Source organism: Alternaria ventricosa (assembly GCF_023758065.1).
Source record: "Alternaria ventricosa strain BMP 2768 chromosome Unknown scaffold_11, whole genome shotgun sequence".
Taxonomy (NCBI): Eukaryota; Fungi; Ascomycota; class Dothideomycetes; order Pleosporales; family Pleosporaceae; genus Alternaria; species Alternaria ventricosa.
Window position 1 is genome coordinate 1,033,347 of NW_026055691.1, and position 25,690 is coordinate 1,059,036.

The 25,690-nt window shown below is 43.4% G+C and overlaps 8 protein-coding genes across 8 annotated transcripts; 3 read left to right on the plus strand and 5 right to left on the minus strand.

Annotated features, from left to right (window-relative positions):
• Nucleotides 1–342: 342 nt before the first annotated feature.
• J4E93_006846 (uncharacterized protein) lies at nucleotides 343–1,365 on the minus strand (the record flags this gene model as incomplete). Its single annotated transcript, XM_049344756.1, has 2 exons — nucleotides 343–571; nucleotides 626–1,365. The coding sequence occupies 2 exons, from the start codon at nucleotides 1,363–1,365 to the stop codon at nucleotides 343–345; spliced, it is 969 nt and encodes a 322-aa protein (XP_049198410.1).
• Nucleotides 1,366–11,753: 10,388 nt separating this feature from the next.
• Nucleotides 11,754–12,314, minus strand: J4E93_006847 (uncharacterized protein; the record flags this gene model as incomplete). The annotated part of the gene is made up of 3 exons (XM_049344757.1): nucleotides 11,754–11,827; nucleotides 11,876–12,038; nucleotides 12,093–12,314. The coding sequence occupies 3 exons, from the start codon at nucleotides 12,312–12,314 to the stop codon at nucleotides 11,754–11,756; spliced, it is 459 nt and encodes a 152-aa protein (XP_049198411.1).
• An 818-nt stretch (nucleotides 12,315–13,132) lies between these two features.
• J4E93_006848 (uncharacterized protein) lies at nucleotides 13,133–15,505 on the plus strand (the record flags this gene model as incomplete). Its single annotated transcript, XM_049344758.1, has 1 exon — nucleotides 13,133–15,505. The coding sequence occupies one exon, from the start codon at nucleotides 13,133–13,135 to the stop codon at nucleotides 15,503–15,505; it is 2,373 nt and encodes a 790-aa protein (XP_049198412.1).
• Nucleotides 15,506–15,848: 343 nt separating this feature from the next.
• Nucleotides 15,849–16,364, minus strand: J4E93_006849 (uncharacterized protein; the record flags this gene model as incomplete). Its single annotated transcript, XM_049344759.1, has 1 exon — nucleotides 15,849–16,364. One exon carries the CDS (start codon nucleotides 16,362–16,364, stop codon nucleotides 15,849–15,851), a length of 516 nt encoding a protein of 171 aa, XP_049198413.1.
• A 587-nt stretch (nucleotides 16,365–16,951) lies between these two features.
• J4E93_006850 (uncharacterized protein) lies at nucleotides 16,952–17,583 on the plus strand (the record flags this gene model as incomplete). Its single annotated transcript, XM_049344760.1, has 2 exons — nucleotides 16,952–17,306; nucleotides 17,402–17,583. 2 exons carry the CDS (start codon nucleotides 16,952–16,954, stop codon nucleotides 17,581–17,583), a joined length of 537 nt encoding a protein of 178 aa, XP_049198414.1.
• A 2,068-nt stretch (nucleotides 17,584–19,651) lies between these two features.
• On the plus strand, nucleotides 19,652–22,179 carry EXG1 (exo-1,3-beta-glucanase; the record flags this gene model as incomplete). The annotated part of the gene is made up of 4 exons (XM_049344761.1): nucleotides 19,652–19,712; nucleotides 19,763–19,948; nucleotides 19,999–21,122; nucleotides 21,178–22,179. 4 exons carry the CDS (start codon nucleotides 19,652–19,654, stop codon nucleotides 22,177–22,179), a joined length of 2,373 nt encoding a protein of 790 aa, XP_049198415.1.
• Nucleotides 22,180–22,579: 400 nt separating this feature from the next.
• J4E93_006852 (uncharacterized protein) lies at nucleotides 22,580–23,525 on the minus strand (the record flags this gene model as incomplete). Its single annotated transcript, XM_049344762.1, has 2 exons — nucleotides 22,580–23,331; nucleotides 23,408–23,525. 2 exons carry the CDS (start codon nucleotides 23,523–23,525, stop codon nucleotides 22,580–22,582), a joined length of 870 nt encoding a protein of 289 aa, XP_049198416.1.
• A 1,011-nt stretch (nucleotides 23,526–24,536) lies between these two features.
• On the minus strand, nucleotides 24,537–25,475 carry J4E93_006853 (uncharacterized protein; the record flags this gene model as incomplete). The annotated part of the gene is made up of 2 exons (XM_049344763.1): nucleotides 24,537–24,570; nucleotides 24,652–25,475. The coding sequence occupies 2 exons, from the start codon at nucleotides 25,473–25,475 to the stop codon at nucleotides 24,537–24,539; spliced, it is 858 nt and encodes a 285-aa protein (XP_049198417.1).
• Between the last annotated feature and the right edge of the window lie 215 nt (nucleotides 25,476–25,690).

Below are 25,690 nucleotides of genomic sequence, written 5' to 3' on the forward strand. Positions count from 1 at the left end.
CTAGAGCGCCGGGAGGCTGGGAGTGTTATTGTTTTCTCCAACCTCTTTGCGAAGAGAGTTAGGGAGGGGAGAGGTACCCGGCCTCTTTTTTCGGTGTGGTGCGTGTTCTCGCTTTGGTACAGTCGTTCGGTGGGGAGAATTAAGGTTGATGACGATAAAATGAAGCACTCCGATCAAAGTCTAACATTGCTTTTGTAACTTTGTTATAAAAACGTGCCCAAGTATCCATTGAATTCGACGAAGGGACAGTAGCGAACTCGAAGATAGATTCTCCAGTATGACATCGCACGGATCATCCAACGCTATTTCGTATCCGCACGCGTTAGCAGGGCCATCAATCTCTCACTTCTTCTTCTTCCCGCTATTCTTGAAATTTACGTGCACATCCTTCCTCGCTCCACCTCCAGGCGGCTTCTTTGGCAGCGAGGCAATTTTGAGAAGCCCAAACGCAGCAATCTGCTCCTTGTGCACGTATGCGCAGGCTGCGTTCGCGCATTGGCGGCCGTAGAAACAAGTAGTGCTGCAGACTGGCATCATAACGGCGGTTTGATTGCTTTGGTCATGAGTAGGACTATAGTATGTTAGGCATTGCTACATGAGACATTGAGGCAGACATTGGACTTACCGAGTCTGTGGCTTCTTCGCCTTGATATCCGGACGTTTAGCTGGCGGTGCGAAATCTTTATCTTCGGCTGGGCGCTTTCGGGTAGAGTTCGCTGTCGTTGAGATTGTAGGACGTTTTGGCTTTCCATCTACTGATGCTTGGGATGAAGGCGCGCTGACGTGATACATGTTGTTCTGATTGTTGTAGTTCATCTTTTCGATGTTCACTGTCAGTTTTGATTCCTTCTTCTTGAGCTTTCCCACTGTCTTTTTGAGACCCTGTACCGTAGCCTGCAGTTCGTCGACTGTATCAACAAGCTCATGATGTTTGTGTTCGAGATCTTCGACATTCTTACTGATCTTGCCCTTCCAGATCACCAGGTCTTCGACTTCTCGCTCACAGTTGACTTGCTTGGCTTGGGAAAGCTGACTCTCGGCTTTCGCTGTGTTTAGTTCAGCCATGGTGACAGCTAGCTTGGTCTCGATGAGGTTCCGACGATTCTGCTGGAGAAGAGTGCAGCGAGCCGGCTTGTAAAGCTTCCTGTAGTTGTATTGCGGGTCTGAGTCTGCAATGCCAGTCCAAAGGCGCTCCCTCTCCAAGTGGGCGATATGTTCGAGCTTTCGCTGACCAGCCTCTTGGATCGTCAAGAGTTGCGCGTCTTTCGCGGCGAGTTGAAGATCTTTGGAGGTGTTGACTTGCTCAAGTCGAGAGATCGTGTCGCGTAGGCTTTCAATGAGGATTTGGTCGTGGTCGACCGACATGATTGTGGTTCACTGCCTGGTTGAGGGAAATCTGAGAGGTACTGCGTCGTAACAGGAGCCGGTGCTTGAGGAGATCTTTTTGGGTGACAGGGTGTGATGAATCTGAGCGGAGAAGCTGGAGTATATATATATCTAGGTTGTCGCGGTTCCCTGAGTGCCTTGCCACCCGCCGAAGTACGTGAAAGTCTGCCATCATGTAGAAGTCTGAATATGGAACGTGGTTTCAGCGGGAGGTCGCTGCACCCATTTTTCACTCCGACTGTGAGAGCGAGTTGCGCGTGACGAGTGGTGAGTGCTATCTAGCGATTGTGCATATGGAAAAGCTTGATTCACTCCGCCCGTTTCATTCAGACGTAGCAAACGTTGTTGCCTAGAGCACTGTGGGTCAGCACGTGAACTCATCGCACTAGCCTCTCCTCTCCGCATATATAAATCCCCGCACTTCCCTTTCTCCTCCTCACCACAACTATTGGAGTTCCTCTACCACTCGCGTTCAACCGCGTAGGAGGAATCTCGTTCTTTTCAGACCTCCTGCCTCCCATCTATGCGCGGCTAGATGCGCCCCCTCCGTCCAGTAAGTCGGCATTGTCGCTACTGAGGTTCCGTTGGATTTCACTCCTCCATACGTGTGCCGCAAACGAATGTGGGCAATGCGATCGAAAGGTCGACGCACGTTGGAGAAGAACGTGTGCTGCGGGTAACTGCGGGTAACTGCGGGCAAAGCGACCAAGAGGTCGACGCACGTTAGCTAGAGCTACATGTGCTGCGACTTGCAGGCAATGCGAACTGAGAAGTTCGACGCATGTAGCTCGAAGCAAAGACATGTGCTGCAGACAACTGCGGGCAAAGCGATCGAAAGGTCGACGCATGTCAAAACAAAAACGTGTGCTACTACTGACTGTGGGCAAAGCGATCGAAAGATCGACGCACGTTCAACAGAGCTATATGTGCTGCAGGCAACTGCGGGCAATGCGAACTGAGAAGTTCGACGCATATAGCTCTGTACGAGGCATGTGCCGCATGCAAATGTGGGTAATGCGGGCCGAAAGGTCCGACGCATGTCGATGGTATGTGCTACAGGCAACTGTAGGCAAAGCGAATCGTGAGATTCGACGCATACCGTAAAACCAGACATGTGCTGCAAAAGACTGCAGGCAAAGCGAGCCGTGAGGTTCGACGCATGTCTGCAACATGTGCTACAGGCAACTGTGGGCAAAGCGGATCGCAAGATCCGACGCATGTCGAAGAACATACCGTGTGCCGCAGCGTGAACTGTGGGCAAAGCGAATCGAAAGGTTCGACGCACGAAGGAAGCCGTGGGCCACAAGTCTTACTTGCGGTAAAGATGAACATGCTTCATCGCACGGCGAGGAATATGCGGTATGCGAGAGCTGGCTGCGAGCGTTTTAGCTCATGTGGTAGGCAAAAGCCGATACCATCTTTTGTCTTTATACTGCACGGATGCGTGTCGATCCGCAGTCACTGAAGACATCAATCTTTTTCGTTGAGTCTTGGCTCTGGCAGCCAGTCTTAAAGAAGGGGATACATGGAGTATCGAGGTAGAGACAGGAGGTGTACAGTAATGCAAGGTACACGATGTTGTGCCGTTCGACCTCAGCCGTTGAGACTTGCCATCGCATAGTTTATCCACCGATGGACTCTTCCCTTCTTGCTTCTATCCTGACCCTCTTTCAACTCTTCCTCATGCTTGATATCATCCTTTTTCTTTTCGGCTTTGCGCTGTTCCTCCAGTTTCACTTGCTTTTCTACTGTTGGAAGTCAGCGTACAACCCTGGATTCCGGTCAGAAGGGGTGATCAACACTCTGCTTTGCTGTAAACGTTGGCTCCAACTCCTGCACTGTCCATGATGATGAATGTAGCAAGATGCGTTGACGACCGTAAAAAGATAACGTGTGGCTGGACGAAGACTTCAGTTCAGCGACGATATGCTGTCGTGGATGCGGTGTAGATCCAAGTGCATGCAGTGACGATCGAAGGATTCGCTTTGATGCGGGCGGCGAGGCTGAGCACTGCCTGCGCCGTAAGACATGGCACGAACTAGCCTTAGGGCCTGTTTAGTAACTGTCTAGCGTATAATACTAAAGATAGAGGTCCTCTATACTATATAATAAAGTAATTAAAAGCTTTTTTAATTAAAATTATATAAAATAATAGTATTTTATGTATAAAAGTAGCGTATAGTTTCTTTACTTCTATCTTATCTCTATTATACCTATATAGCTTTTTTTAACTTCTTTTTTTTTTTAAGTAGCTTTTAAAAGTATTATATTATAGTGTAGTAATTAGTTACCTAATTAGATTATATAATTAGAAGAAGAATAAGTACTCTAACAGCTCTTTAAGGTAGAGAGTAGCTTTCTTAGATAAGAATACTACGCTAATTGCCTTTTACTACTTGCTTTACTCTTCTATCTTACTAATTATAGGTTAAATACCTTCTACCTCTACCTAATATCTTATTATACTATAATATATTTATAAAGTACTTAAAAAGTATAAAATATTATTATTAAAAAATATAATATAAATATTATAGAGGCAGCAGGTAAGAAAAAATAAGTGCACGTAATTAGTATATTTACTACGTATTACTAATAGTATAGAGTTAAGCTAAGATAAAAATATAGCTTAAAGAGCTTCTAATAAAACGCGTCTATATAAAAATTTTAGTATTATAGATTTTAAGTAAGCTAGCTAGCTACTTAAAATCTATATAGCTAATTAGAGTATAGTATAGCTCTTAGCGCTTTTTACTAGCTACTACTATAATAGTACTTCTCTTTTTAGGTAGAGCTCTAATAATATAGTTAACTAGGCTTATATAAGTAGTAGTAGTAGAAGTTCTTTATAACCTTCTAGGCGTTCTTAATATAGTTAGCTAGTACCTTAGTAAGCTTATTATAGCTAGCTTATTTTATAGTATACTTTAGCTAAAAGCAGCCTCTATAGCTATAGTAGTTTTAGTAGAAGTCTAGAATATTTTTAACTTTCTACTTTTTAACTCTTTTAACTTAAATAAAAGAGAGTAGCTCTTAGTACTATTTTAGTAATAAGTCTATAGTAGCTAAGTAGAAAAAGCTAACGTAGAATATAGAGTAGATTTTTATAAAGGTAAGTAGCTTTAGTTAGTATATATATAGACTAATAACTTTAGTAATTTTAAAAAGACTTAAAAATTTCTAGTTAAGCTTCTTCTATAGATAAGTAGTCTTAATATTCTAGATATTTAACTAGACTATATTATTCTTAAAAAACTAGTAAGTAGGCGTATATTTTCTATTAGTATACTTCTTATACTAGACTTATATAATATAGATCTCTAATTATAAGTATTTATAAATAGTCTTTATCTTTAGAGCTAAGTTTTTAGCGTCTTAAGTAGTAAGTTATTAGCTAAGTTCTATTAGTTTAAATCTAAAGTAGAGGTAAAAGCTATAGTTTATAAAAAATAGCGTAGTATAAGTACTCTTATTATTAGTATTATTTACTATAAATTTAGCTAGTAGTAGCTATCTTATCTAGTTATCTTATAAGTATAAGACTTAACTTTATAAGTATTATTCTAAAAAGAAGTTTACTCTCTTTATTTACTTATTAGTCTCTAGATAGTATATAGTTAATAAGAGAGACTATATCTCTAGATATTAGGTTAAGTAGCTCTAGAATTTAGATATAAATTATAGCTCTTAGTCTAATATAATTATTTTAAGTAAGCTATATAGTTTCTAGATATACTTTATAAATAGTTACACTACTTTCTCTATATTATAGGTACTATTATAGGTAATAAAGTGCTTTATCTTAGTAAGTCTATCTACTATAACTAAGATAGCGTTAAATTTACTACTTTTAGGTAGGTACGTAATAAAGTCTATAAATAAGTCTTACTAAGCTTAGTTAGGTATTAGTAATAGTCTTAAAACCTCTTACTTTACTTCTTATAAAGTAGTTACTTATTTATAAGTATAGTAGTTTTAAGTCTATTATTTAATATAGTTTAGTATTCTAGACTAGTAGTACTTCTAGAATAGTACTTTATAGGTCTAGAATTAGTCTATATAGCTAGCTATAAAGCTCTTATAGTATATACGTAGTAGCTTAGTATATAGCTTAAAGTTATTAGATATATATAAATAATCTTAGTAATATAGATAGCTTTTACACTCTACATACTTAGTAAGTATAATTTTCTTATAATAGCTTTAACTAGTATAGAGAGCTTCTAGAATAAAATTTAGTTTCTTATTATTCTAGTATTTTTTTATTACTAAGTCTTTTATAGTTAGTAGTAGTAAGAGTATAGTTCTATTAGGTAGTAGTATTAGATAGGCTAGTTCTAGCGCTGCTAGCTCTAGGCTTTCTATAGCTCTAGCGCGCGTAATAGAGAATAAGTAGATAAAGTAGTTAATAGTAAAGTAGACTCTCTTTTTAGATTTTAGAGACGCTAGTAGTATTAGTAGTATATTTCTAAAGTAAGTAGTAGCTAAAATAAGTATTATAGTAAGCATATTTAGTAGAGTTAGAGACTAGTTAAAGTTTTTCTTCTTTAGTATAACTTAGCTCTAGTACTATAGATATTTATCTCTCTTCTTAGGTAGATTCTCTAACCTTCTAGTTAGCGCATTAGGCTTTACGCCTAGCTTTTTAGAGTAGTATATAATCTAAAAGTTAAAATAAAATAAAAATTTAGACTAGCAAATCTATTATTAGTTTAGTAGCTTTATAGTAGTAAAGTATTTAAAGTTATAATAGTTTATAATAACCTTAATTAGTAATAGAGTTTTCTTTAGCTTAGGTCTCTATTTCTTAAAGTAGCGTATAATTATAAGTAGTTTTTTATTATAGATTTTATAGTTATACTCTATTATAAAGTACTTCTTAGAGAAGAATACTATAGATTATAGTATTCTATTATCTTTATACTAGAATAGTACTTCTATAGAGACGTAGTTAGATGTATCTATCTTTAGAATAATATCTCTTTTTTAGTTAAATAAAGCTAAAATTAGAGCTTTAGTAAATATAGTCTTTAGATAGTTAAAAGCCTTTTAGTAGTTATTACTTTAGATAAAGTTAATATCTTTTCTTATAAAAGTAACTAGTAAGGTAATAATCTTTAAGAAGTCTTAAATAAACTAGTAGTAGAAGTTACTAAATCTAATAAATACTTATATATTAGTTAGGTAGAATAAAGTATTTTATTCTTAGATTATCTAGATCTTCTTTAGATTTATATAGATATTTTTGTATTCTATAATAATACTAAAAAATATTATCTCTTTCTTAAAAAATTTATACTTCTAGATCTTAGCGTATAACTTAGCTTCTTATAGAGTAGTAAGTACTAGTTATAAGTAGTTCTTATATTCTTCTTAGGTTTAGCTATAAATTAGAATATTATCTAAGTAAGTAGTGTAAAAAATATCTAGGTATTTTCTTAAAGTATTATTAATAAACTTCTAAAAAGTAGCTAGTACTTTTAATAAGCTAAATAGTATTACTAGACTCTTATATAAGCTAAATTAAGTTTAGAATATAGTTAAATACTTTTAGCTTTTCTTTATACGTACGTTATTAAAAGTAGTAATAATATTAATCTTAGAGAAGTACTTTATCTCTTTTAGATTATTTAGACTTTTCTTTATAAGTAGAAGTAAATAGTAGTCTTTTATAAATATATTATTTAATCTCTAGTAGTTTATATAAAACTAAAGGCCTCTATTAAGTTTCTTAATAAATAAAATAGGTAAAGTAGTAAGTAAGAAGCTTAGCTAAATAAACCTCTTCTAGAAATTCTCTTTAAGCTATTTCTTTAAGGCTTTAAGTTCTTCTTAGAATATTAAGTATAGTAGTTTAAAGAGTAGAGTCTTACTCTCTAGTAAGTAGATATTATAGTTATATAAGTAGTATAGTAGAAGCTTCTCTACCTTCTTAAGTAAGAAAATATTCTAGAAGTCTCTTATCTTAGGTAGTAGTAGAGTCTTAAAGTTTAGTAGTTTAGTTTAGTTAGCTTAAAATAAGTAGAAGTTAATCTATTTAATAGTAACTATAAATATATAGTAGTTTTTTTACGTATACGTAGCGTAGGCTTTAAGTAATACCTTTATAATATCTTAGTTTTGTAGTAGTTTTAGGTAGTTTAGTAAGTTAATAAAGTAGAACTTAAGTAGAACTTAGTATAAAGTATAGATCTTATTTAGTTTCTCTAAGATATTATAGTATCTCTAGTAGTATTTACTTTTAAATATTAAAGTATAGCTAGTAAAGCTAATTCTTAAGTTATACTATTTTAGCTAAAGTATTCTAAGAATTATAAAGTAGTATACTAGCTATATTATATTTAGGTAGATAGTTTCTATATAGTCTTCTATTCTTATAGTAGCTTTAACGTAGTGCGTAATAGTACTCTACTCTAATAAGTCTCTATTAAATATTATAATACTAAAGAAATTCTTTAGTTTCTATAGAAGTAGCTTATAGCTTTTAGCCTAGCTTTAGTTTATAAACCTCTTACTCTTTATACTAGAGTCTATTATTACGTACGTTAGTATTATCTTCTCTTCTATCTCTAGTAAGATAGGTAGAATTATTATATTAGACTTTTAGTTACTTTTCTTATATACTAAAAGTCTCTTAATAAATACTTTAAAAAGGTAAACTAAGAGCTACTAGCTTTAGTTATATAACTTTAGAGCCTAAATATAACTTAGTTTAAGCTTATTCTATTTAATAGATAGCTTAGGCTAGATAGTAGACTAGCTATTTAGTAAGTAAAAGAATATAAAGAGCTAATAAAGTAGAAAATCTAAAGTAAAAATATATAAAGAGACTAGTAAGTAGTAGAGAGACTAGAGAATTAGTAAAGTATAAAGAAGTAAGTATTAAGTTCTAAATAGTACGCTACTTAATAGCTCTTTAAGCTATAGTAAAAATACTTACCTCTTTTTTAGTAGCTATTTAGTATAAAGGTTTTTTATAAGCTAAGGTTTATAAGTTTATATATAGGTATAGTATTTAGCGCTACTAGATAGAGAGAGTTTACTTATCTATTCTACATATTTAGGCTAAAAGTAGACTTTATAGTAAAAGCGTAGCTTACTAAAAAAGTTCTAATAAGTAAGGTCTAGTAGTTATAAGTAACTTACTACTAGTACTATTAGTAATAGTTATTAAGCTTCTATAAGTAGCTAGTATAAGTAGAGAACTTTTAAAATAAAGCTAAGTTATAAAGTAGTATATTTTATAATTTCTAGAATATTTCTTAAAATAGTAAAAGTATAAGTACGCTTTCTAGTATATCTCTCTCTAGAGCTAGTTACTAGAATTTAGAGAAGTAGGTACTAAAATTAAAGTTTTTCTACTATAGTTAAAAGAGCTTATTTTAAGTATTCTAGATATAATCTAGGTCTCTAAACGCCTACTCTAAGTATTCTAATATTTATAAGTAGTTAATAAACTAAAAGATACTATATTAGATCTTAAGTAGTATTAGCGCGTACGCGCTGTCTATAAAATAGCTTATAATATAAGTTATTTAGTTAGTAGCTAATAGAAACTAGTTAGCGTTTATATTTATTTTACTATATATCTATTAGATAAACTACTAAAGGTTACTATAAGTTTTATTAAACTTTTTTAAATTAAGTATCTTCTTACTAAGGCTAGTAGTTCTAGAACGTAGAAAAGTAATAAGTATAAGTAGTCTTATTAAGTTATCTATATAAGCTTTAGCTATAGCTTAGAAAGATAGAGTAGTAGCTTTATAAAAAGTCTATATAGTAGAGCTTATAGTAGTAGTAAAGTAAGACTTCTTAATCTTAAGCTAAGTAATCTACCTCTAGTTAGTAGTAAGTTACTTCTTTTAGTAGTAGATAATTCTATTATACTTAGTAATAGAGATTTAGAGTTCTTACTTAGTAGTATATATATTACTTAAGTAGTTTTTAAAGCTCTATAGGTACTAATAATTATTACGTAAGTATAGTAGCTAAAAATTAGAGTCTCTCTATACTTTAGCTATAAGAGCTTTAGCTAAGTCTAAAGTTATAGAAAGTTTAAAGTAATCTATAGTAGATCTTATAAAAATAGGTACTTATAAGTAAGAGCTACGTAATATTATAAAGATAGTAAGTAGAGAAGAATAAGTATATATAATTAGTATATTTACTACGTATTACTAATAGTATAGAGTTAGGCTAAGATAAGAACGTAGCTTAAAAAGCTTCTAATAAAACGCGTTTACGTAGAAATTTTAGTATTATAGATTTTAAGTAAGCTAGCTAGCTACTTAAAATCTATACAGCTAATTAGAGTATAGCGTAGCTCTTAGCGCTTCTTACTAGCTACTACTATAATAATAAAGTAATATTTTAGTACTTTATACTTAATTTTATAAACTCTATTTAGTAAGAAGATATTAAAAAATACCTAGCTACTATCTTAAAATAGCTAGAAAAATTTAAAATTTTAAGATATTTAGTATATATTACTATTAGTACTAATACTTATATAGACTATAACTATATATATTTATATACTTCTAAGTTTATATAGTAGTTAAGAACTATATAATATAGTAGTAATAGAAATACTATACTAGGCTTTATAGTATCTATTCTTTAATAACTATAATATAATAACTATTTTATAGTCTAGGTCTTAATAGAAGTTATAGTAGTTTATTATAGCTACTATTTAATAAATAGTATTTTACTATATAAAATAACTTATAAATACTATATTCTTACTATTTTAGCTTTTAATACTTTTATAAAGTATTTTAGCTAAAGTATTTTTTTACTAGAGTATAGCTTTCTATAAAGCTAAAAAAAGAAGTAGATTTATTAGTTTTTTTACTTTATATATCTAGTTATAAATAATAATATAGTAAATAATTAGTAGTATTTTATTAGTAAAATTATTAATAGAATAGTTTTTAATAAAATAGTCTTTTTAATTTTTCTCTTTTATAAGTAAAGAACTATAACTACTAAAAAGCTTATATATTTTACTAATAAGCTTCTTAAAAGTAAGAGTAAAAAAAAAAAAAAAGTTTTACGCTAGCTATATATATAATAAAAATAATAAAAATAATAGAAATAGTAATATTAAAAATAAAAGTAATAAAAATATTAATAGGCCTAGTATATAGCTCTATACTAGTAAAGTAGCTCTTTAAAGTACTTATAATAGCTTTTAGTATAGTATAAATATAGTAGTTTATAATAGCTTTTATAATAGCTTCTAGAATAATAACTTTAAAAAAACTTATAAAAGTAGTAATAGTAACGCGTTTAAGAAAAAAATAATTAATATAGTAATAATAAAAGACTTAATTAAGCTTTAGTAAGTAAAGTAATATAACTAGTAATAAAATTAGCTTTAAACTTACTAATACTAAAAGAACTTATAAAAGAAGTATAATATAGTTAAGAGCTTATTTAATATATATATTAGTATAGCTTTTAGTATTAGATTTAAGCTACTATTTATATTCTTAATAAGTTTTTAAATTTCTAATTTTACTATAAGCTATAAAATAAAAATAAAAATAAGAATAAGAATTTTATAAGCTAAAATTTTAGTATTTTATTACTTTATAATTTATAGCTTAGTTAGTTATAAGCTATTAAAAATATATAATTATATTATAATTCTCTCTACTATAATATAGGTAGATATTAGTATTTATAAAATAGTTACTTTACTACTCTAAATTTTAAAAGCTTTAACTACGCTAGAAGTAGTAGCGCTAAGAACTTAAGTTTTAGTCTATTTAACGCTTATACATTTAAATATAAGATTTTAACTTTTTTAAACTATATCTTTTTATATACTAGTAATAGACTTTACTCTTTTTAGACTAGCTTCTACTATAGAATTATTAGTTTACTAAGAAATAGAGTAATATTTAGTTAGAAAAGAATCTACCTAAATATACTAAAAAAGTAGTATTTTATTTTTATTTTATATTATTATATACTATAAAATATATTTTATTTAAAATTATTATATAAGTTACTTATAGCTTTTTAACTTATCTAATATTTTACTAGCTAGTTACTTTATTATATGCGTAGAAAGATTATATAATAGTTACTAAACAGGCTCTTAATTAGCAACAGCAATGCGGAGACATATGCGCCGCTATTTAATAAGTAACGAAGGTTAGCATAATGAATCGATACTTTATAGTCATTTTATGATCTGTACTTCTATGCTAGACAATAACCATATTGTTCATTGGCTGTGGTATCCACATCCTCATCCTCATCGCAAGCCATCGCACCATGCGAAATGGCCACAAATATATCTTCTACTGCATGAAACTCTCGACATCGGAGAAAGTTACGCGCCCATTCGAAGCCTATTTCTTGGAAGCGACTTTGGCGAGGTCGGCAAGGGCCTCGCGGCGCTTGAACTTGGCATCCTGGATTACGCCTGCGTGTGTCAGTATCGTTCCGATACGAGAGGATTGGTCCCACTTACTGGCATCGGCATCGCTGCTGAAGTTGCCGGACCATGTGATGAAGGTCTTGCCCTCGTGTGTGCCGGAGGTGACGGGGTATACGCGGATGGTGGACACGACGGAGGAGTAAGAGAGCTCGGGCTTGGAAGTAATGACGGAGTATGTGATGAAGTGGTCGATGGACTGTATTTACGAGTCAGTGGCTGCTGGTGTTGTTTGCACTAAAGCATCACTTACGGAGTGCTCCTCCTGCTTGACCTCAAGCTCGGCGCCGTCCTTGAAGGTCCACTTGACGATGTCGGTCTCCTCTGAGGTGCCCTTGACGAACTCGCTCTTTTCGAGCTTGGACCAGAACTTGCTGAAGTCCTGGAGCTTGATCAGGTGCCAGACATCGCTGAAAGACGCGTCGATGACAGCTGACTCGCTGACGGAGGTGGAAGTGGGGATAGATCCAGACATGTTGGTTCGAGTGGTACAATTGGGGTCTTCTTAATTGGTTATGAGGTTTACGGGTGATACAATGAAGATTGGTAGTCAGGGTCGTGGGCAGAAGAAGAAGTTTGGTGGGGCGCGCAGTTTGTTGCAGACTAATGGCGTCATAGCGAGCTGCACTTCGGAAAGCTGCAGCTACCCCTCCTCCGCATCGCTCTTGCTCGACATCGCCACTAAGCGACTTCCTTTCATGTATCGTGACATTTAAGTGCATCTTTCCAGGTTTCGTCTCCAGTTCCCCTGATACAAAACATGCCAGGTGATTGGCCACACGGGTGTAAGTAAGCCCGTTCCGCCTGCCAAGGGTGAATGTAGAGCAACGTAGAGCTTATTGATAAGAAAGAGAAGAAAGAAAAGCGTGCACAGCTAAACAGCAGCATATTGCAGCAACAACTACACCTGCAATACGCCATAATAAAGTACAAAAGGGGTAGATATAGAGTCAGGAGGTATAGGCAGTCGCTTCGCGAAAATTACACCTCTTGCAGGGCTGCTTCGCAGGAGTCAGAGACTCTATATTATATTGTTAGATTGTGTTGTTAGATCACAAGGCCCTGGTCTTTTGTCACCACGCAGCTGTACCGCACTCTCTAGTTTTAGTGTTATCGATAAGCCTAGCGGGCCGAGGCGAGGAGCAGCGCAATGACGCCAGGCATTCACCGAAGCTTCGAGTCGTGAGGCGCATATGTCAGCCATTCCACGCCTCTGAACTTCGACGTACCCTCACTCATGTGTTCCCACCACAGTCATTACCTTCACCTCTCCATATCTGACGCAAAACAACCATGGACCCGGAAGCAGAGCCAGCAGAGCTGAAGTGGTCCGCGCAATACGAGCTCGCGCATGCGACGCGAAGCACGCTACCCGGCGACAAACTACTTCTTCCTCCATCGGCATTAGAGCAGCTCCTCGCCGCAGCGCCCGTCATCCACGTCGATGCGAACCGACCGCATATCACTGCTTTCGATCCTTTCAACCCGTATACCTTCAACGCCGAACGCCACGCACGAGCACAAACGCAGGACCGCTTCCAGCAACTGCCCCACCCGCTTACCTTTCGCTTGGTCAATCCGGATAATGGCAGAGTTGTACATGCAGGAATACGCGAGTTCTCCGCAGAAGAGGGCGAGGTTGTGTTGAGCAGTTTTCTGAAAGAGGCACTGGGAATCAAGGAACAATCGGCAGAGCCCTCCAGAAATGTCAGCCCAAACGGCCGGGACGAAGATGACGTGGCTATGTCAAACGGTGCAATCCCGCTAGGGACGGATGGTGCTGCGTCTACCAAGATTACAGTACATGCTAAGCAATTGCCCAAGGGCACCTTCGTAAAGCTACGGCCTCTCGAAGCTGGCTATGATCCGGAGGATTGGAAGTCGCTACTGGAGGAACATCTACGGTCCAACTTCACAACCTTGACGAACGGCGAGGTCCTGGCTATAAATGGTGGTCGAGGAGTTGATGGCAAGCGCGAGGAGTTTCGTTTCCTCGTAGACGGCTTCAAGCCCGAAGGAGATGGCATCTGCGTGGTTGATACAGACCTGGAAGTGGATATCGAGGCATTGAATGAAGAGCAGGCACGCGAGACGATGAAGAGGATAGCTGCCAAGATGCACCGCGCGCCTGGAACATCACAAGGCAGTTCCACCGGCGGCGCGGTCGACATATTCAACGCGCAACCCGGACAAGTGCTTGAAGGCGAGTACGTCGACTACGAGCTGACATCCTGGGACCGATCTCAGGGGTTGGAAATCCTCCTAGACGAAGTAGAAGATGGAGATGAGATCGACCTGTATGTTAGTCCGTACTCTTCACGACAAAGAGTTCGCCCACGAGAAGAGGAGCATGTTTTTGCGAACATAAGAAGCCAATATCCGAAACGCATACGACTTCAGCCTACAAACATCGAGCTTGACGATGCGGAAGCCGTATGGATCTCAGTTCATGCATACCCATCTGAGTCGCCCTCAAGCACGCCCAAACCTTTCTGTCTGAAAGTGTCGATTTTCGATCCCAAGACAGAAGGAATGGATGGGCTGGACGAGGCCCTTGATAATGCAAAAGCGGTGGGATCGGACGAAGTGATCTGCAAAAACTGCCAACAGGTAGTGCCTAAAGGCTCACTATTTTTGCACGAGAACTTCTGTCTAAGGAACAATATTCTTTGCCCCCAAGGCTGTGGTCAAGTCTTCCAGAAGCGATCGCCGGCTTTCCAGAATCATTGGCATTGTCCACACGATACTTTCAGCGGAAACACCACGTTAAGTCACCGAAAGCACGACGCTCTCTACCACACACCAAAGATGTGCTCAACATGCGACATGGAATTCCCATCAATGCCCATGCTCTCACATCACAAAACAACGGTGTGCCCGGGCAAGCTGATCCTCTGTCGCTTCTGCCACCTCCAAGTCCCGCAAGAAGGCGACCCCAACGACCAATCCCCCGAACTCCTCCTCTCAGGTCTCACACCCCACGAACTAGCAGACGGTGGCCGAACAACCGAATGCCACCTCTGCAACAAAATCGTCCGCTTCCGCGACATGGACACACATCTCCGGCACCACGATCTCGAGCGCCTCTCCCGCCCCCCACCACGCCTGTGCCGCAACGTAAACTGCGGTCGCACCCAAGACGGCGCAAACAAAGCCGGCGACACCCGAGCCGGGACGCGCAAGGGCCAAGGCCCCGGCAACGAGATCGGCCTCTGTAGCGTCTGTTTCGGACCTCTATACGTCTCGCTCCACGACCCAGAAGGCAAAGCACTGCGTCGCCGTATCGAGCGTCGGTACCTCTCCCAGCTACTCACCGGCTGCGGGAAAGCGTGGTGTAAGAATGAGTACTGCCGTACTGGTCGGAAGAACCTAGGCCAGGAAGATAAATCCGTGCCGACTAAAGATGCTATTCCGCTTGTTAAGCCTTTCCTGCAGGGCATGGATGGGCGGGGGTATGAGACCCCGTTGCACTTTTGCGTGGACGAGAGAACGCAGAAGTGCAGGACGTTGGCTGAGATGGTGGCTGCTGAGAAGGGGATCGAAGGGAAGGGCGGGTATGGGTTGGAGTGGTGTGTTGCTGCTATGGAGGCTGAAGGTGGGGATTTGGATAGGGCGAGGAGTTGGCTTAAGGGGTGGGCGCCGCAGAGGACGGAGGCTGGAAAGTGAGATGGGAGGGGTTGAAGTGTTTTGATGAGGTGTTTATGGATGGGTGCATAGAAGCATGAGGATGATGATGGTTTGAGCTAGTCTATATACTCCGACCATCATCCTCCTCGAGCTTCTATACACCCATCTATAGACTAGATTAGAGAGATACCCAGTAACGATGTCAACGAGCTTGCATAGGGCTAGAGCACGGCAAGGCGGAATTGTGACATGCATCGATCCGATCCTGTCTATCGGATCAATGCATGTCACAAATCCACCTTGCCGTACCCTATCGCAGTCATACACACATAACATGCCATGCCACACCTCCATCCCACCCCCCATCTTCCCATCAAACCCCCTACAATTTACTCTTCCCCCCCTTATCCCGTCCCTCCCTCTCCGTCTGCCTCCCCATATCCTTCGTACCACTCGTCTCCGCCTTCAAACTCGCCGGATCACCCAGCTGCGTCTTGTTCACCTTGTTTCCATCGTCGTTCGCAAGCGTCCCTCGTACTTTCTTACTGTGCGGCAGATCTTCCTTTGACTCTCCCTTGCTATCTGCACTGCCACCGTTGCCAATAGCCTTCTTGTCGGCGCCGCCGGCTGACGTGCCGGATTTGACGTAGGGGGCTGAGGGTGTGGGTGCGCCGATGGAAGAGGTTTCTGAGGATGGCGGGGATGAGGTGGAGGAGGAGAAGGTGGTGGTAGAGGAGGGAGCGTCGTTCGAAGGGAAAGTCTTGCTATCGTCGTTTTCGGGTTTCAGACTGACATGGTCGCCTAGACGGGGAGTTGGTTTATCGGAGTTCATGGCTTCTTTGGTCTTTGGGTTGGATAGCGTGCCGCGGACGGAGGAGGAATGCGATGTGTCGACCATTGTCGCGTCTTCTTTCCGTTTATGTATATGGGATGTATGGTAGATTGGAGTGTATGAAGTCACAATGATGTTTGATGATATTGATGGGTGTTTGGCCGCGGAGTACGAAATCTGGGGAAAGAGGCTGGTTATGACATCTAGACCTTACCTGTACCTCGGCAGCTACGCAGCTACATCATTGAGAGATAGTTCGCGCTTTGGTGGTGGGAATGCTTGATGGAGTGTCTAGCGCGTGGGCATGACGTCTTGCATTGTGAGGCGCGTTGTCACATGAAGATCTTCGTGATGCTTTTGCGCGTTTTGGATGCCTGCAAATTATTGTTCAACTCGAAAACTGTTTAGGACCCATTGATCGCAGACCTTGGAGTTGGATCTTCGAAGTGTTGACGCCTGTTGTGGTCATGAACGAATGAGGTTGTGCTGATGGCTTACTGAGCGGCGGAGCTCCAAGCTCCCCACAACCCGTCCTGCCGTTACACCTCGGCATCTTTGCTACCCCAGAGTCCCGCAAGCTCCGCAATTATGTCCTCAATGAACGCGAAGGCAGCACGCGCGATTCACACTGCAAACACTATCAATGCGCCATCATGGACGCGAAATATTCTCACCTGTTGTCTGTTCCCTGGGCCGCTGCATTGATTAACGACCCCAACTGGACACCGATGGAGACCAGCTCGCGGTCAATAAAGCCATCAGGAGAAGACTCCTTCTTTGCAGGAACGCTTGGCACTGATCGCACAATAACAACGCTTCTTACGTATCGTCCGAAAAATGAGGAAACAGGCGACATCGCGTACAAAGAGATCAGAACCATTGTGGAGCTGGGCGATGGGCTACAAGGCTACCCACGCATCGCACACGGCGGCTTCCAAGCAACGTTGCTTGACGAGATGTCCGGCGTCTTGATCGGGACGGTCATGGAGAAAAAGGCGCAAAGGGCAAGTAAGGACGGTCGCCGTGCGCCTGTCGCAAGCTACGTCACTGCCTGTTCGTCCATACCATGCATCAACACCGCAACACCAGCTGAGCACAAACAGATCTCAACACTACCTACAAGAAGCCGGCACCAACCCTGCAGACGCTTCTCTGCACAGCCAAGATCGAACGAATAGAAGATGGCGGTCGCAAACTATACGCTCGCGCGACTCTCGAAGACGGCAACGGTACGATATACACCATCGCCGAGGGCATGTTCATCAGACTTTCGACCAAGCTATGATACCTCTAGATGATCATGCGCTCTGCACGGGAATAGTCAGTGACCCCACAGTACTACTATGTGCCACGGAATATGCTAGAGGCACCCGTCGACATGTCTGGGCATTCGGATACCAACCTCGACAGTACATGGGCCACCACAGCGCGTACTACGCTTGTACATGAATACAATATCTCATCTGCAAAGTCGCACCGCTCGCGTGGCCATCTGTCATATTCGCTGCTTGTCGGGAGTTTGGTCGCACGGGATCGCGCAACACAACTGCCGCGACTCTGCGCAAAGTCTGAGAGACGGCGAGCTGTCGCGCACCTCAACGCGCATCTCAACCCCTTTTGCAATACTGAATGCTGGTACACTACGATTGCAGACTACGACTTTCATGGTTTCGTTCATAATACCCTCTTAGGCAGGCGTGTAAAGTATCGCTTGAACTATTCACCTGCTCCACCACGAATGGACTGTCCGACTTTGACCGAAGTTACAAGCGTACATTCGCTTGACCTCCTGTATTGCACATTCTATTACTTTTTCATCGACTTCATGCTCAGATTTTGCCATGTGCGAAGCTACTGGGTCGGCGCCTGCTCTTAGTGGCAGATAGCCCGAAAGTGTAAGTCGATTCTAGCCACATGACTGGTCATAGCCAGAGTCTTTTAATCTATCTACCCTGACCCACATGATCTACCCTGTGCATGACCGTCGCCTAGGCCCGGCTCCTGTGCATCTGGGGTATTCGACGAGGCGCTTGCGATGTTGCAATCTCAAAGCTTACACCTAGGAAATTGTCTCCAAACATGGCGTTCGGCCGACCTCTAACCAGCAACAGCTCCACGATGCCCAGACCTAGGCATGCCCGAGTCTGCAAACGACACTACACTCCGTGGCCAGCGTTCACGCGCCTGACTTCGCCGCCGTCATTTGCGATCTTTGACTGGCGCCGTTTCAAAACAAGTCTGTTCCAATCAGGCAGGTCAAAAGAAAGGTGTCGGACTCGCCTTCACGTTGCTTGTCTCGCGGAAGCCTCACAAGACTCCCTGCATTCACCGCATTACAGCTATGGGTGTGAAGTGAGTGCTCTGACGTCTAAGAGACTAACACATGAGCACGCGCGCTTGAGGCTTATGCTGCAGGGCAAGATCATAGGGCAGACTCATGCAGTGCGACGCATGGCATTTCTACCTAAGACTACCCCACATTTAGGCTTCGTGGCGAACTACTGTTGACGGCGCAAATCTGGGGTCTTGAAGCTTCATGACCGCGGAGCCAATTGCCGGCTTCAACGCTCTGGTCTTGGCACTAGCGTCCGTCACATGCTTCCAAGGTTTGGTCGGTGTTTGCACAGTCACTGGACAGCGCTTCACGGAAATAATATGCGTAGGGCCGTCCCGGTGACCAACGCTGCATCGGGGTTAGGTGCATATCCCCTGAGTCTTCTCACGACTTCTGCTTGTAGCTCACCCACAGCATGTGTTGGGCAGCACGATGGATCAACATCGTCATCCGCAGCTATTCATGTTCAGATAGCGACCGCAACTGGTGGAAGTAAAGTAAATCACGTTGCTCACGAGAATAGGACAAGCTGTTCAACTTACCAAACAACACAAAAGACCCTTCGGAGATGTGGCTTGAAAAGGAAGGGCGCATACTTACACCCTCCCTTTCCCCAGACTATGTTACTCAAGCTAAGACATCTCGAAGCCGGGACCGAAGTAAGCTATGTAACCCTTCAAACGGCAACGGGGGTAGCCGCCTAGTGGGTTAGTCTTCGACAAGGCCTTATGACCTCCTAAGTGGTAGACGGTGAGTGTCTCATCACCGGATGTCGCTAGCTAGCCAGTCGGCAGGCTTCACGGGGGGCAGATCTCCAAATGATCGCGTGGGTGTATGGTTCTTTCTCCTATCACGCACTACCACGACGTGTAGCAGTGAACAAACGGGGAGATTAAATAGGCATCATGGTCTCCCCTTCTGAGACTTCTCTTCGCTACTACAGTCTACACTCCTTTGTACTCCTCCTCCTTGTGTTCTCACTGAACATACCATTATCTTCTGGCATATACTCACGGCTATGCATTTGTCCTTCTTGCTCGCCTGCCTCAGTGCAGTCGGCATTCAGGGTGCTGCTATCGGTAAGCAGAGATCATTTCTCCTGAAAACCTTCGTTACTGATATACCCTAGTACGCTTTTCCAGACAGATAGTAGTGAATGATACCGAGCCTACCTCGAACATCAGCAGCATCCAGGGAGTTGCTGCTATCACGGATGGCTACTGGCTGAACGACCTCTCCGGTAACGGAAGAGCCGCCTTCAACGCCAACGGCGCTTACAAGGTTTTCCGCAACGTCAAGGAGTACGGAGCAAAGGGTAAGCTACTTTGCTTTTTGTGTTTCAGTACAAGTCTAACATCCCCATAGGTGACGGTGTTACCGACGATTCCGATGCAATCAACCGTGCCATTGCCGACGGCAACCGTTGCGGTCCCGGCGTGTGCGACTCGGCCACTGATTCCCCGGCCGTTGTCTACATCCCTTCTGGAACGTACCTTATTGGCAAGCCCATCATCTTCTACTACATGACTCAGCTCATCGGCAACCCCCGAGGTCTTCCTGTCTTGAAGGCTGCTCCTACCCTCCAGGCTATTGCTCTCATCGATGCTAGTCCTTACCAGAACAACGGTGCACCCGGCTGGACATCAACCAACATCTTCCTGAGGCAAATCCGCAACTTGATCATCGACGGCACTGCTGTTGCACCAACCAGCGGCTTCCAGGGTATTCACTGGCCCGCTTCGCAAGCCACGACCATCCAGAACGTCAAGATTCGCATGACACAGGCATCAAACTCAGTCCACGCTGGTATCTTCGTCGAGAACGGATCTGGTGGCCACATGGCTGACCTCGACATCGAGGGCGGCTTGTACGGCATGAACATTGGAAACCAGCAGTTCACCATGCGCAACGTCAAGATCTCCAAGGCCGTTACTGGTATCTCGCAGATCTGGGATTGGGGCTGGTTGTACGCTGGTCTTACGATTAGTGACTGCGGCACTGCTTTCTCTATGAGCAACGGTGGCTCGGCTAATAAGCTTGAGGTCGGCTCTGTTGTCATCATCGACTCTGAGATCACCAACTGCCAGAAGTTTGTCGATATGGCCTGGACGCGTAACAGCGTCCCTACTGGTGCCGGACAACTCATGTTGGAGAACATCAAGCTCAACAATGTACCCAACGCCGTCGTAGGAAACGGCGCTACTGTTCTTCAGGGTGGCACATTCACTATCCAGGCTTGGGGTCAGGGTAACAAGTACGCGCCCAATGCCAACGGTCCGGAGAAGTTCCAGGGAACCTTCACCCCTGTTGCTCGTCCAGGAGGTCTTTTGGATGGCAACAAGTACTACGCCAAGTCGAAGCCGCAGTACGAGACCCTCAGCTCTGGAGACTTCATCAGCGCTCGCGGCAGTGGAGCTACAGGTGATGGTCGCACCGATGATACCCAGGCTGTTCAGAACGCCATCAACAGGGCTGCTTCCTCGAACAAGGTATGTCTCCTTGATCTCACCATCTCATACTCCGAGACTAATCACTTCCCAACAGGTCCTCTTCTTCGAACACGGCGTCTACAGAGTGACCAACACGATCTACGTGCCCCCGGGCTCCCGCATGGTCGGCGAGACCTTCCCCTCAATCATGGGCTCCGGCTCCGTCTTCTCCAACAAAGACGCCCCCGTTCCCATCATGCAAATCGGCAAGCCCGGCGAGAGCGGCAGCATCGAATGGTCCGACATGATTGTGCAAACCCAAGGCGCCACCCCAGGAGCCATCGTAATCCAATACAACCTCAACACCTCGCGCGGCTCCGGCCTCTGGGACGTGCACACGCGCATCGGTGGCGCCAAAGGCACAAACCTACAAGTCGCCCAATGCCCCTCCACCGTCGGCAGCGTAAAAGCCGAATGCATGGCCGCCCACACAAACGTACACGTCACCAAGGGCGCCAACGGCGCGTACTTCGAGAACAACTGGTTCTGGACGGCCGACCACGACATGGACGATGCGCGCAGCACGCAAATCACCATCCTGACGGGTCGCGGCCTGCACGTCGAGGCATCCAACGTGTGGCTCTGGGCCAACGGCGTCGAACACCACGCAAACTACCAGTACCAATTCAACGGCGCGTCTAACATCTTCGCTGGCTTTATCCAGACTGAAACACCATACTACATGCCCACGCCCGACGCTTCCAACCAACCCTACGGCACGTCCGCCGCCTACAACGATCCCGTATATCCCTCTGGCGCCTCCGCTTACGGTCTGCGGGTGTTGAACTCAAAGAACGTGCTTGTGTACGGTGGGGGTTTGTATTCTTTCTTCCGCAATTACAGCACTAGTTGTTCGAGCGCGGATGCGAGTGGTGGGGCGAGGATATGCCAGAATAGGATTTTGAGTATTGAGGGAGACTCGAGTGTCCAGGCTTTTGCGCTGAGTGAGGTGGGCAGTGAGTGGATGGTTACGGTTGATGGTGTTGACAAGGCGAGTTGGAGGGACAACTTGAGTGTTTATTCGAATACTATTGGGTGGCTTGGATACCGAGTTTAAGGCTCGGGAGGGAATATGATGGGGGGTTGGGAGATGGGCGAATGAGGAGAGGGTGGACTGGACTGGGCTGTATATATGGGATGGAGGGCGGTGTTTGGTGTTTTGGGCTGGGGGGTGGATTGGCTGGTTGGCTACGGTCGCTATCTTTCTGTCCGGATAGGATGGAATGGAGTCTTGGGTTGTATACTGCTGTTGTAGTATATGCTTTCTTACTGAATGCAAAGGATCAAAATGCACCTGCTCTTCCCATCGCTATGCCGCTAATCATGAGTATTGCTTTCTATACCGAGCGGTCTTTATTTTGCGAATGACCAAGTTACCTCGAACTGGGCATTCGTACACCTGTCGAAAGCAAGAAAAAGGGGACACTAAAGTCTACCTGACCCCAGGCCCTGGATCCTCACATCCCAACCTCAAAAGCCCCCTCCACCAACCCCCAAAACTCCTCCACAATCTCCTTCTGCCCCTCGCCCCCTCTCACCGCCATATACCTCTGCCCCTCCACCTTCGGTTCCCAATTCCCCGGATTCGCATCCACCATAATACCCCCAGCTTCTTTCAGAATAACCCATCCGGCACAAACATCCCACGCCCAACAACCCGCCTCCCAGTAAACATCCAACCCGCCACTCGCCACGCCACACAGATTGAGGGCTGCGGAACCAAACGACCGTAATCCGTGCACCATACCCCCGCCGTTCTCTTTCGTAGCAGCGAGTTTCTTGAAGGTCTCGGATTTGACTTTGAAGTCGTTGCCGCTTCTATCACTGCCCCATTCTACGGCGACGAGACAGCTGCTTAGGCCATCCAATTTCGTCGGTTCGCTCAACGGCAATCTTGTCGTCTCGTTCAGGAATGCACCCTGTCCTTTGATCGCCGAGTACAGCGTTTGTGTAAACGGGTTGTATACAACGCCTACGACAGGCTCCCGGTTTATGGCGAGTCCCAACGAGATGCTGACGTATGGGTAGCGGTGGACAAAGTTTGTGGTTCCGTCGATGGGGTCGCATATGAAGGTGGGTGTGGCGGAGAGGGTGTCGCCTGGCTTGTAGGTTTCTTCGCCCATGAACGCGTAGTCTGGGTATTTCGTGGAGAGAGAGGTAGAGATGAGGGCTTCGACTGCGCGGTCGGTTTCGGTTACTAGGTCGACAGCTACAAAGTGAAGAGAGTTAGTATAAGAGATTTAGTTGTAGATTGATTGGATTATGGCATGACTAGCGCAACGTACAGTTCTTCTTTGAGCCTGAGGCTTGTGTTGTGGGTGTTGCGGAGGTGATGCGCGAACCGGCTTGTTTGGCGATGGTGATCATGAAGTCGTGGACTTCTTTGAGGTTTACGTCGGCCATGTTGGTTGTGTTTGTCGGCTTCCTCGACGGCTTCTGTTGTGAGGAGAAAGAGTTGGGATTTGGTGTGTTAGTGAAGATTGCTGGAGCTGTATTGTGTTGTATAGCTTCCAAACGTCAGAGCTACCCAACTGCCCCTCGGTGGGGCAGCAGCGGGATGGTGTATGCAGGGCCCGCCACGTGGGGAAACGGCGACCTTGAGCGGATGGCATTGCGATGTTTACCCTAGTTCGTTCCAAAGATAGAGAACCTCATACTGTGGAGAAACTAAACCAATTTGCAGTCTACATCAGCATGAGGCCAAAGTAGTATCTGTGTAGTCGTGAAAGGCGAAGGGAAAGAGGAGATATCACACATCACATCAACATCAAGACGAAATATAGCGGCGGCAAAGTTAATTTCTCATTACCACCACCGCTCCAAATCCTCCACAGTAAGTCTTCCATTCCAAGCGGTCCGGACCAATCAGTCACCGCATCGGACACGTCTCCACCAGAGAGCGGTGTCCTCCAGCACGATGTCTTCCTAATCCACGCAGCACCAATGCGTCCTGAAAATGAATGTCCCCTTCTTATTTCCCTTTAGATGTTCGTACAACAAGCCTAGATTCCCAAATAGCACAAAACAAAGGAAACGCAGTTTCGTCGTCGTCGAGTACTCCTCTCTGCAAGCAGAGAAGGGGGAAATAGGTTCGTTGATGTTGTTTGTTCGTTGGGATTAAGGGCCAAGGGGGGACGCGATGGGGGTGAGCAAACTCCACTAGTTAAAGAGAGCGAGCAAGATGAGATAAAGATGAGTTGGGATGATACAACGGGACGCCGAGGGAAAGCAGGGAGAATGGGTATTACTCCGTGTTTTTGTGGTTGTTTTCACGTTTTGTCGCGGGTCGGCAATTTGGGGTGTGCGAGCGGAGTATGGTTTGGCAACTTGGTGTGTACTCCGGTGTTGTATGCGAGTGTGTGTTTGTTTGCGGGTGTTACGGTGACGGGTAAGTGGGTGTGCGAATCAGAGGTCTTAGATGGTCCTGGGAGTGCCGCGGGCGCTGGCGCTGGGACATGTCAGTACAAGGTTAACATCACGGGGAAGAACAGTTTGCAGGAGTTGAACAGAAAAGATGCGCAAGGCGTACCTCGCGTCCACAAGATCATCGACATGATTGCACATAGCCACGAACAGGTCAAAGAACAATTTTCCCCCCATCTCCATCTCCATCTGCATGGTGCCACTGCGCTTGAAAGTTTTCCGACTGCGGATAATCAGAGCGAGGTAATGAGCGCGCAGCCGCGAGTCGCTGTCCGGCGTGTTCTCGTACGCGTAGCGTGCGCTGCGCAGGATGGTTCCGACCTCGATCCCGCTCTGCAGGCCCTGCTTGCGCAGAGAGAGCTTCTTGAGCTCTTCGAGGCCGTAGCTATCGGCTGCGCAGTACACGGCTGTGTCGCGCAGAATGACGTCTCCTACGCCGGAGTGGAAAAAGGTTGGCTCGACGGCGGCTGCGCGGTCGCCGGTTTTGTTAGGGTCGGGTGAGGCAACTGCACCTTCGAGCATCCAGGTTTGGCGTCGCTTGTCGTGGACAAGGCGCGGGTAGTAGTCACCTTTGTACAGGTACTCGAGGATGCAGCTGAAAATCTCAGGTTCCTCCGTGGGCAGATCGATGCGGCGATTAGCGGATTCGAAGAACTGGCCCCGCAGCAGTTCAGCAAAGTACGGGGAATGGCAAAGGACGTCTTCGTGCGCAGCGAACAGTCGCTGGTCGGAACCAACGATCACTGTCACAATGGCAGAGGTGAGCGATGGTGACCCACCGTCCATCATTGGACTGTCCTTGCGCGCATCCAGCTTCTCGACCATCACCTTCTGCTTGGACGCATCGCGGAACGATCTCTTCGGCTGTTTGGTAATCTTGCCTGAGCGGTCTTTCTCCTTCGAGCTAGCGAAAGAGCGTTTGCCGAACATGTTGACCGAAGAGCGGAATCGAAGTAGCGAGCGACGAAGTTTCTCGTAAAGAGTGGACAGGTTAGTGACGCAGCAGCAAGTAAGAGAAATGGAGCTCCGGAAACTCTCAGATTTCGCAAACCTTTCGGGAGAGAAAAGTCGTTGAAAATCCGAAGAGCTTAAGCGAGTCTACCAACACTGGTGGTGAAGATAAAGCACGCTTTGGTTGTCGAACT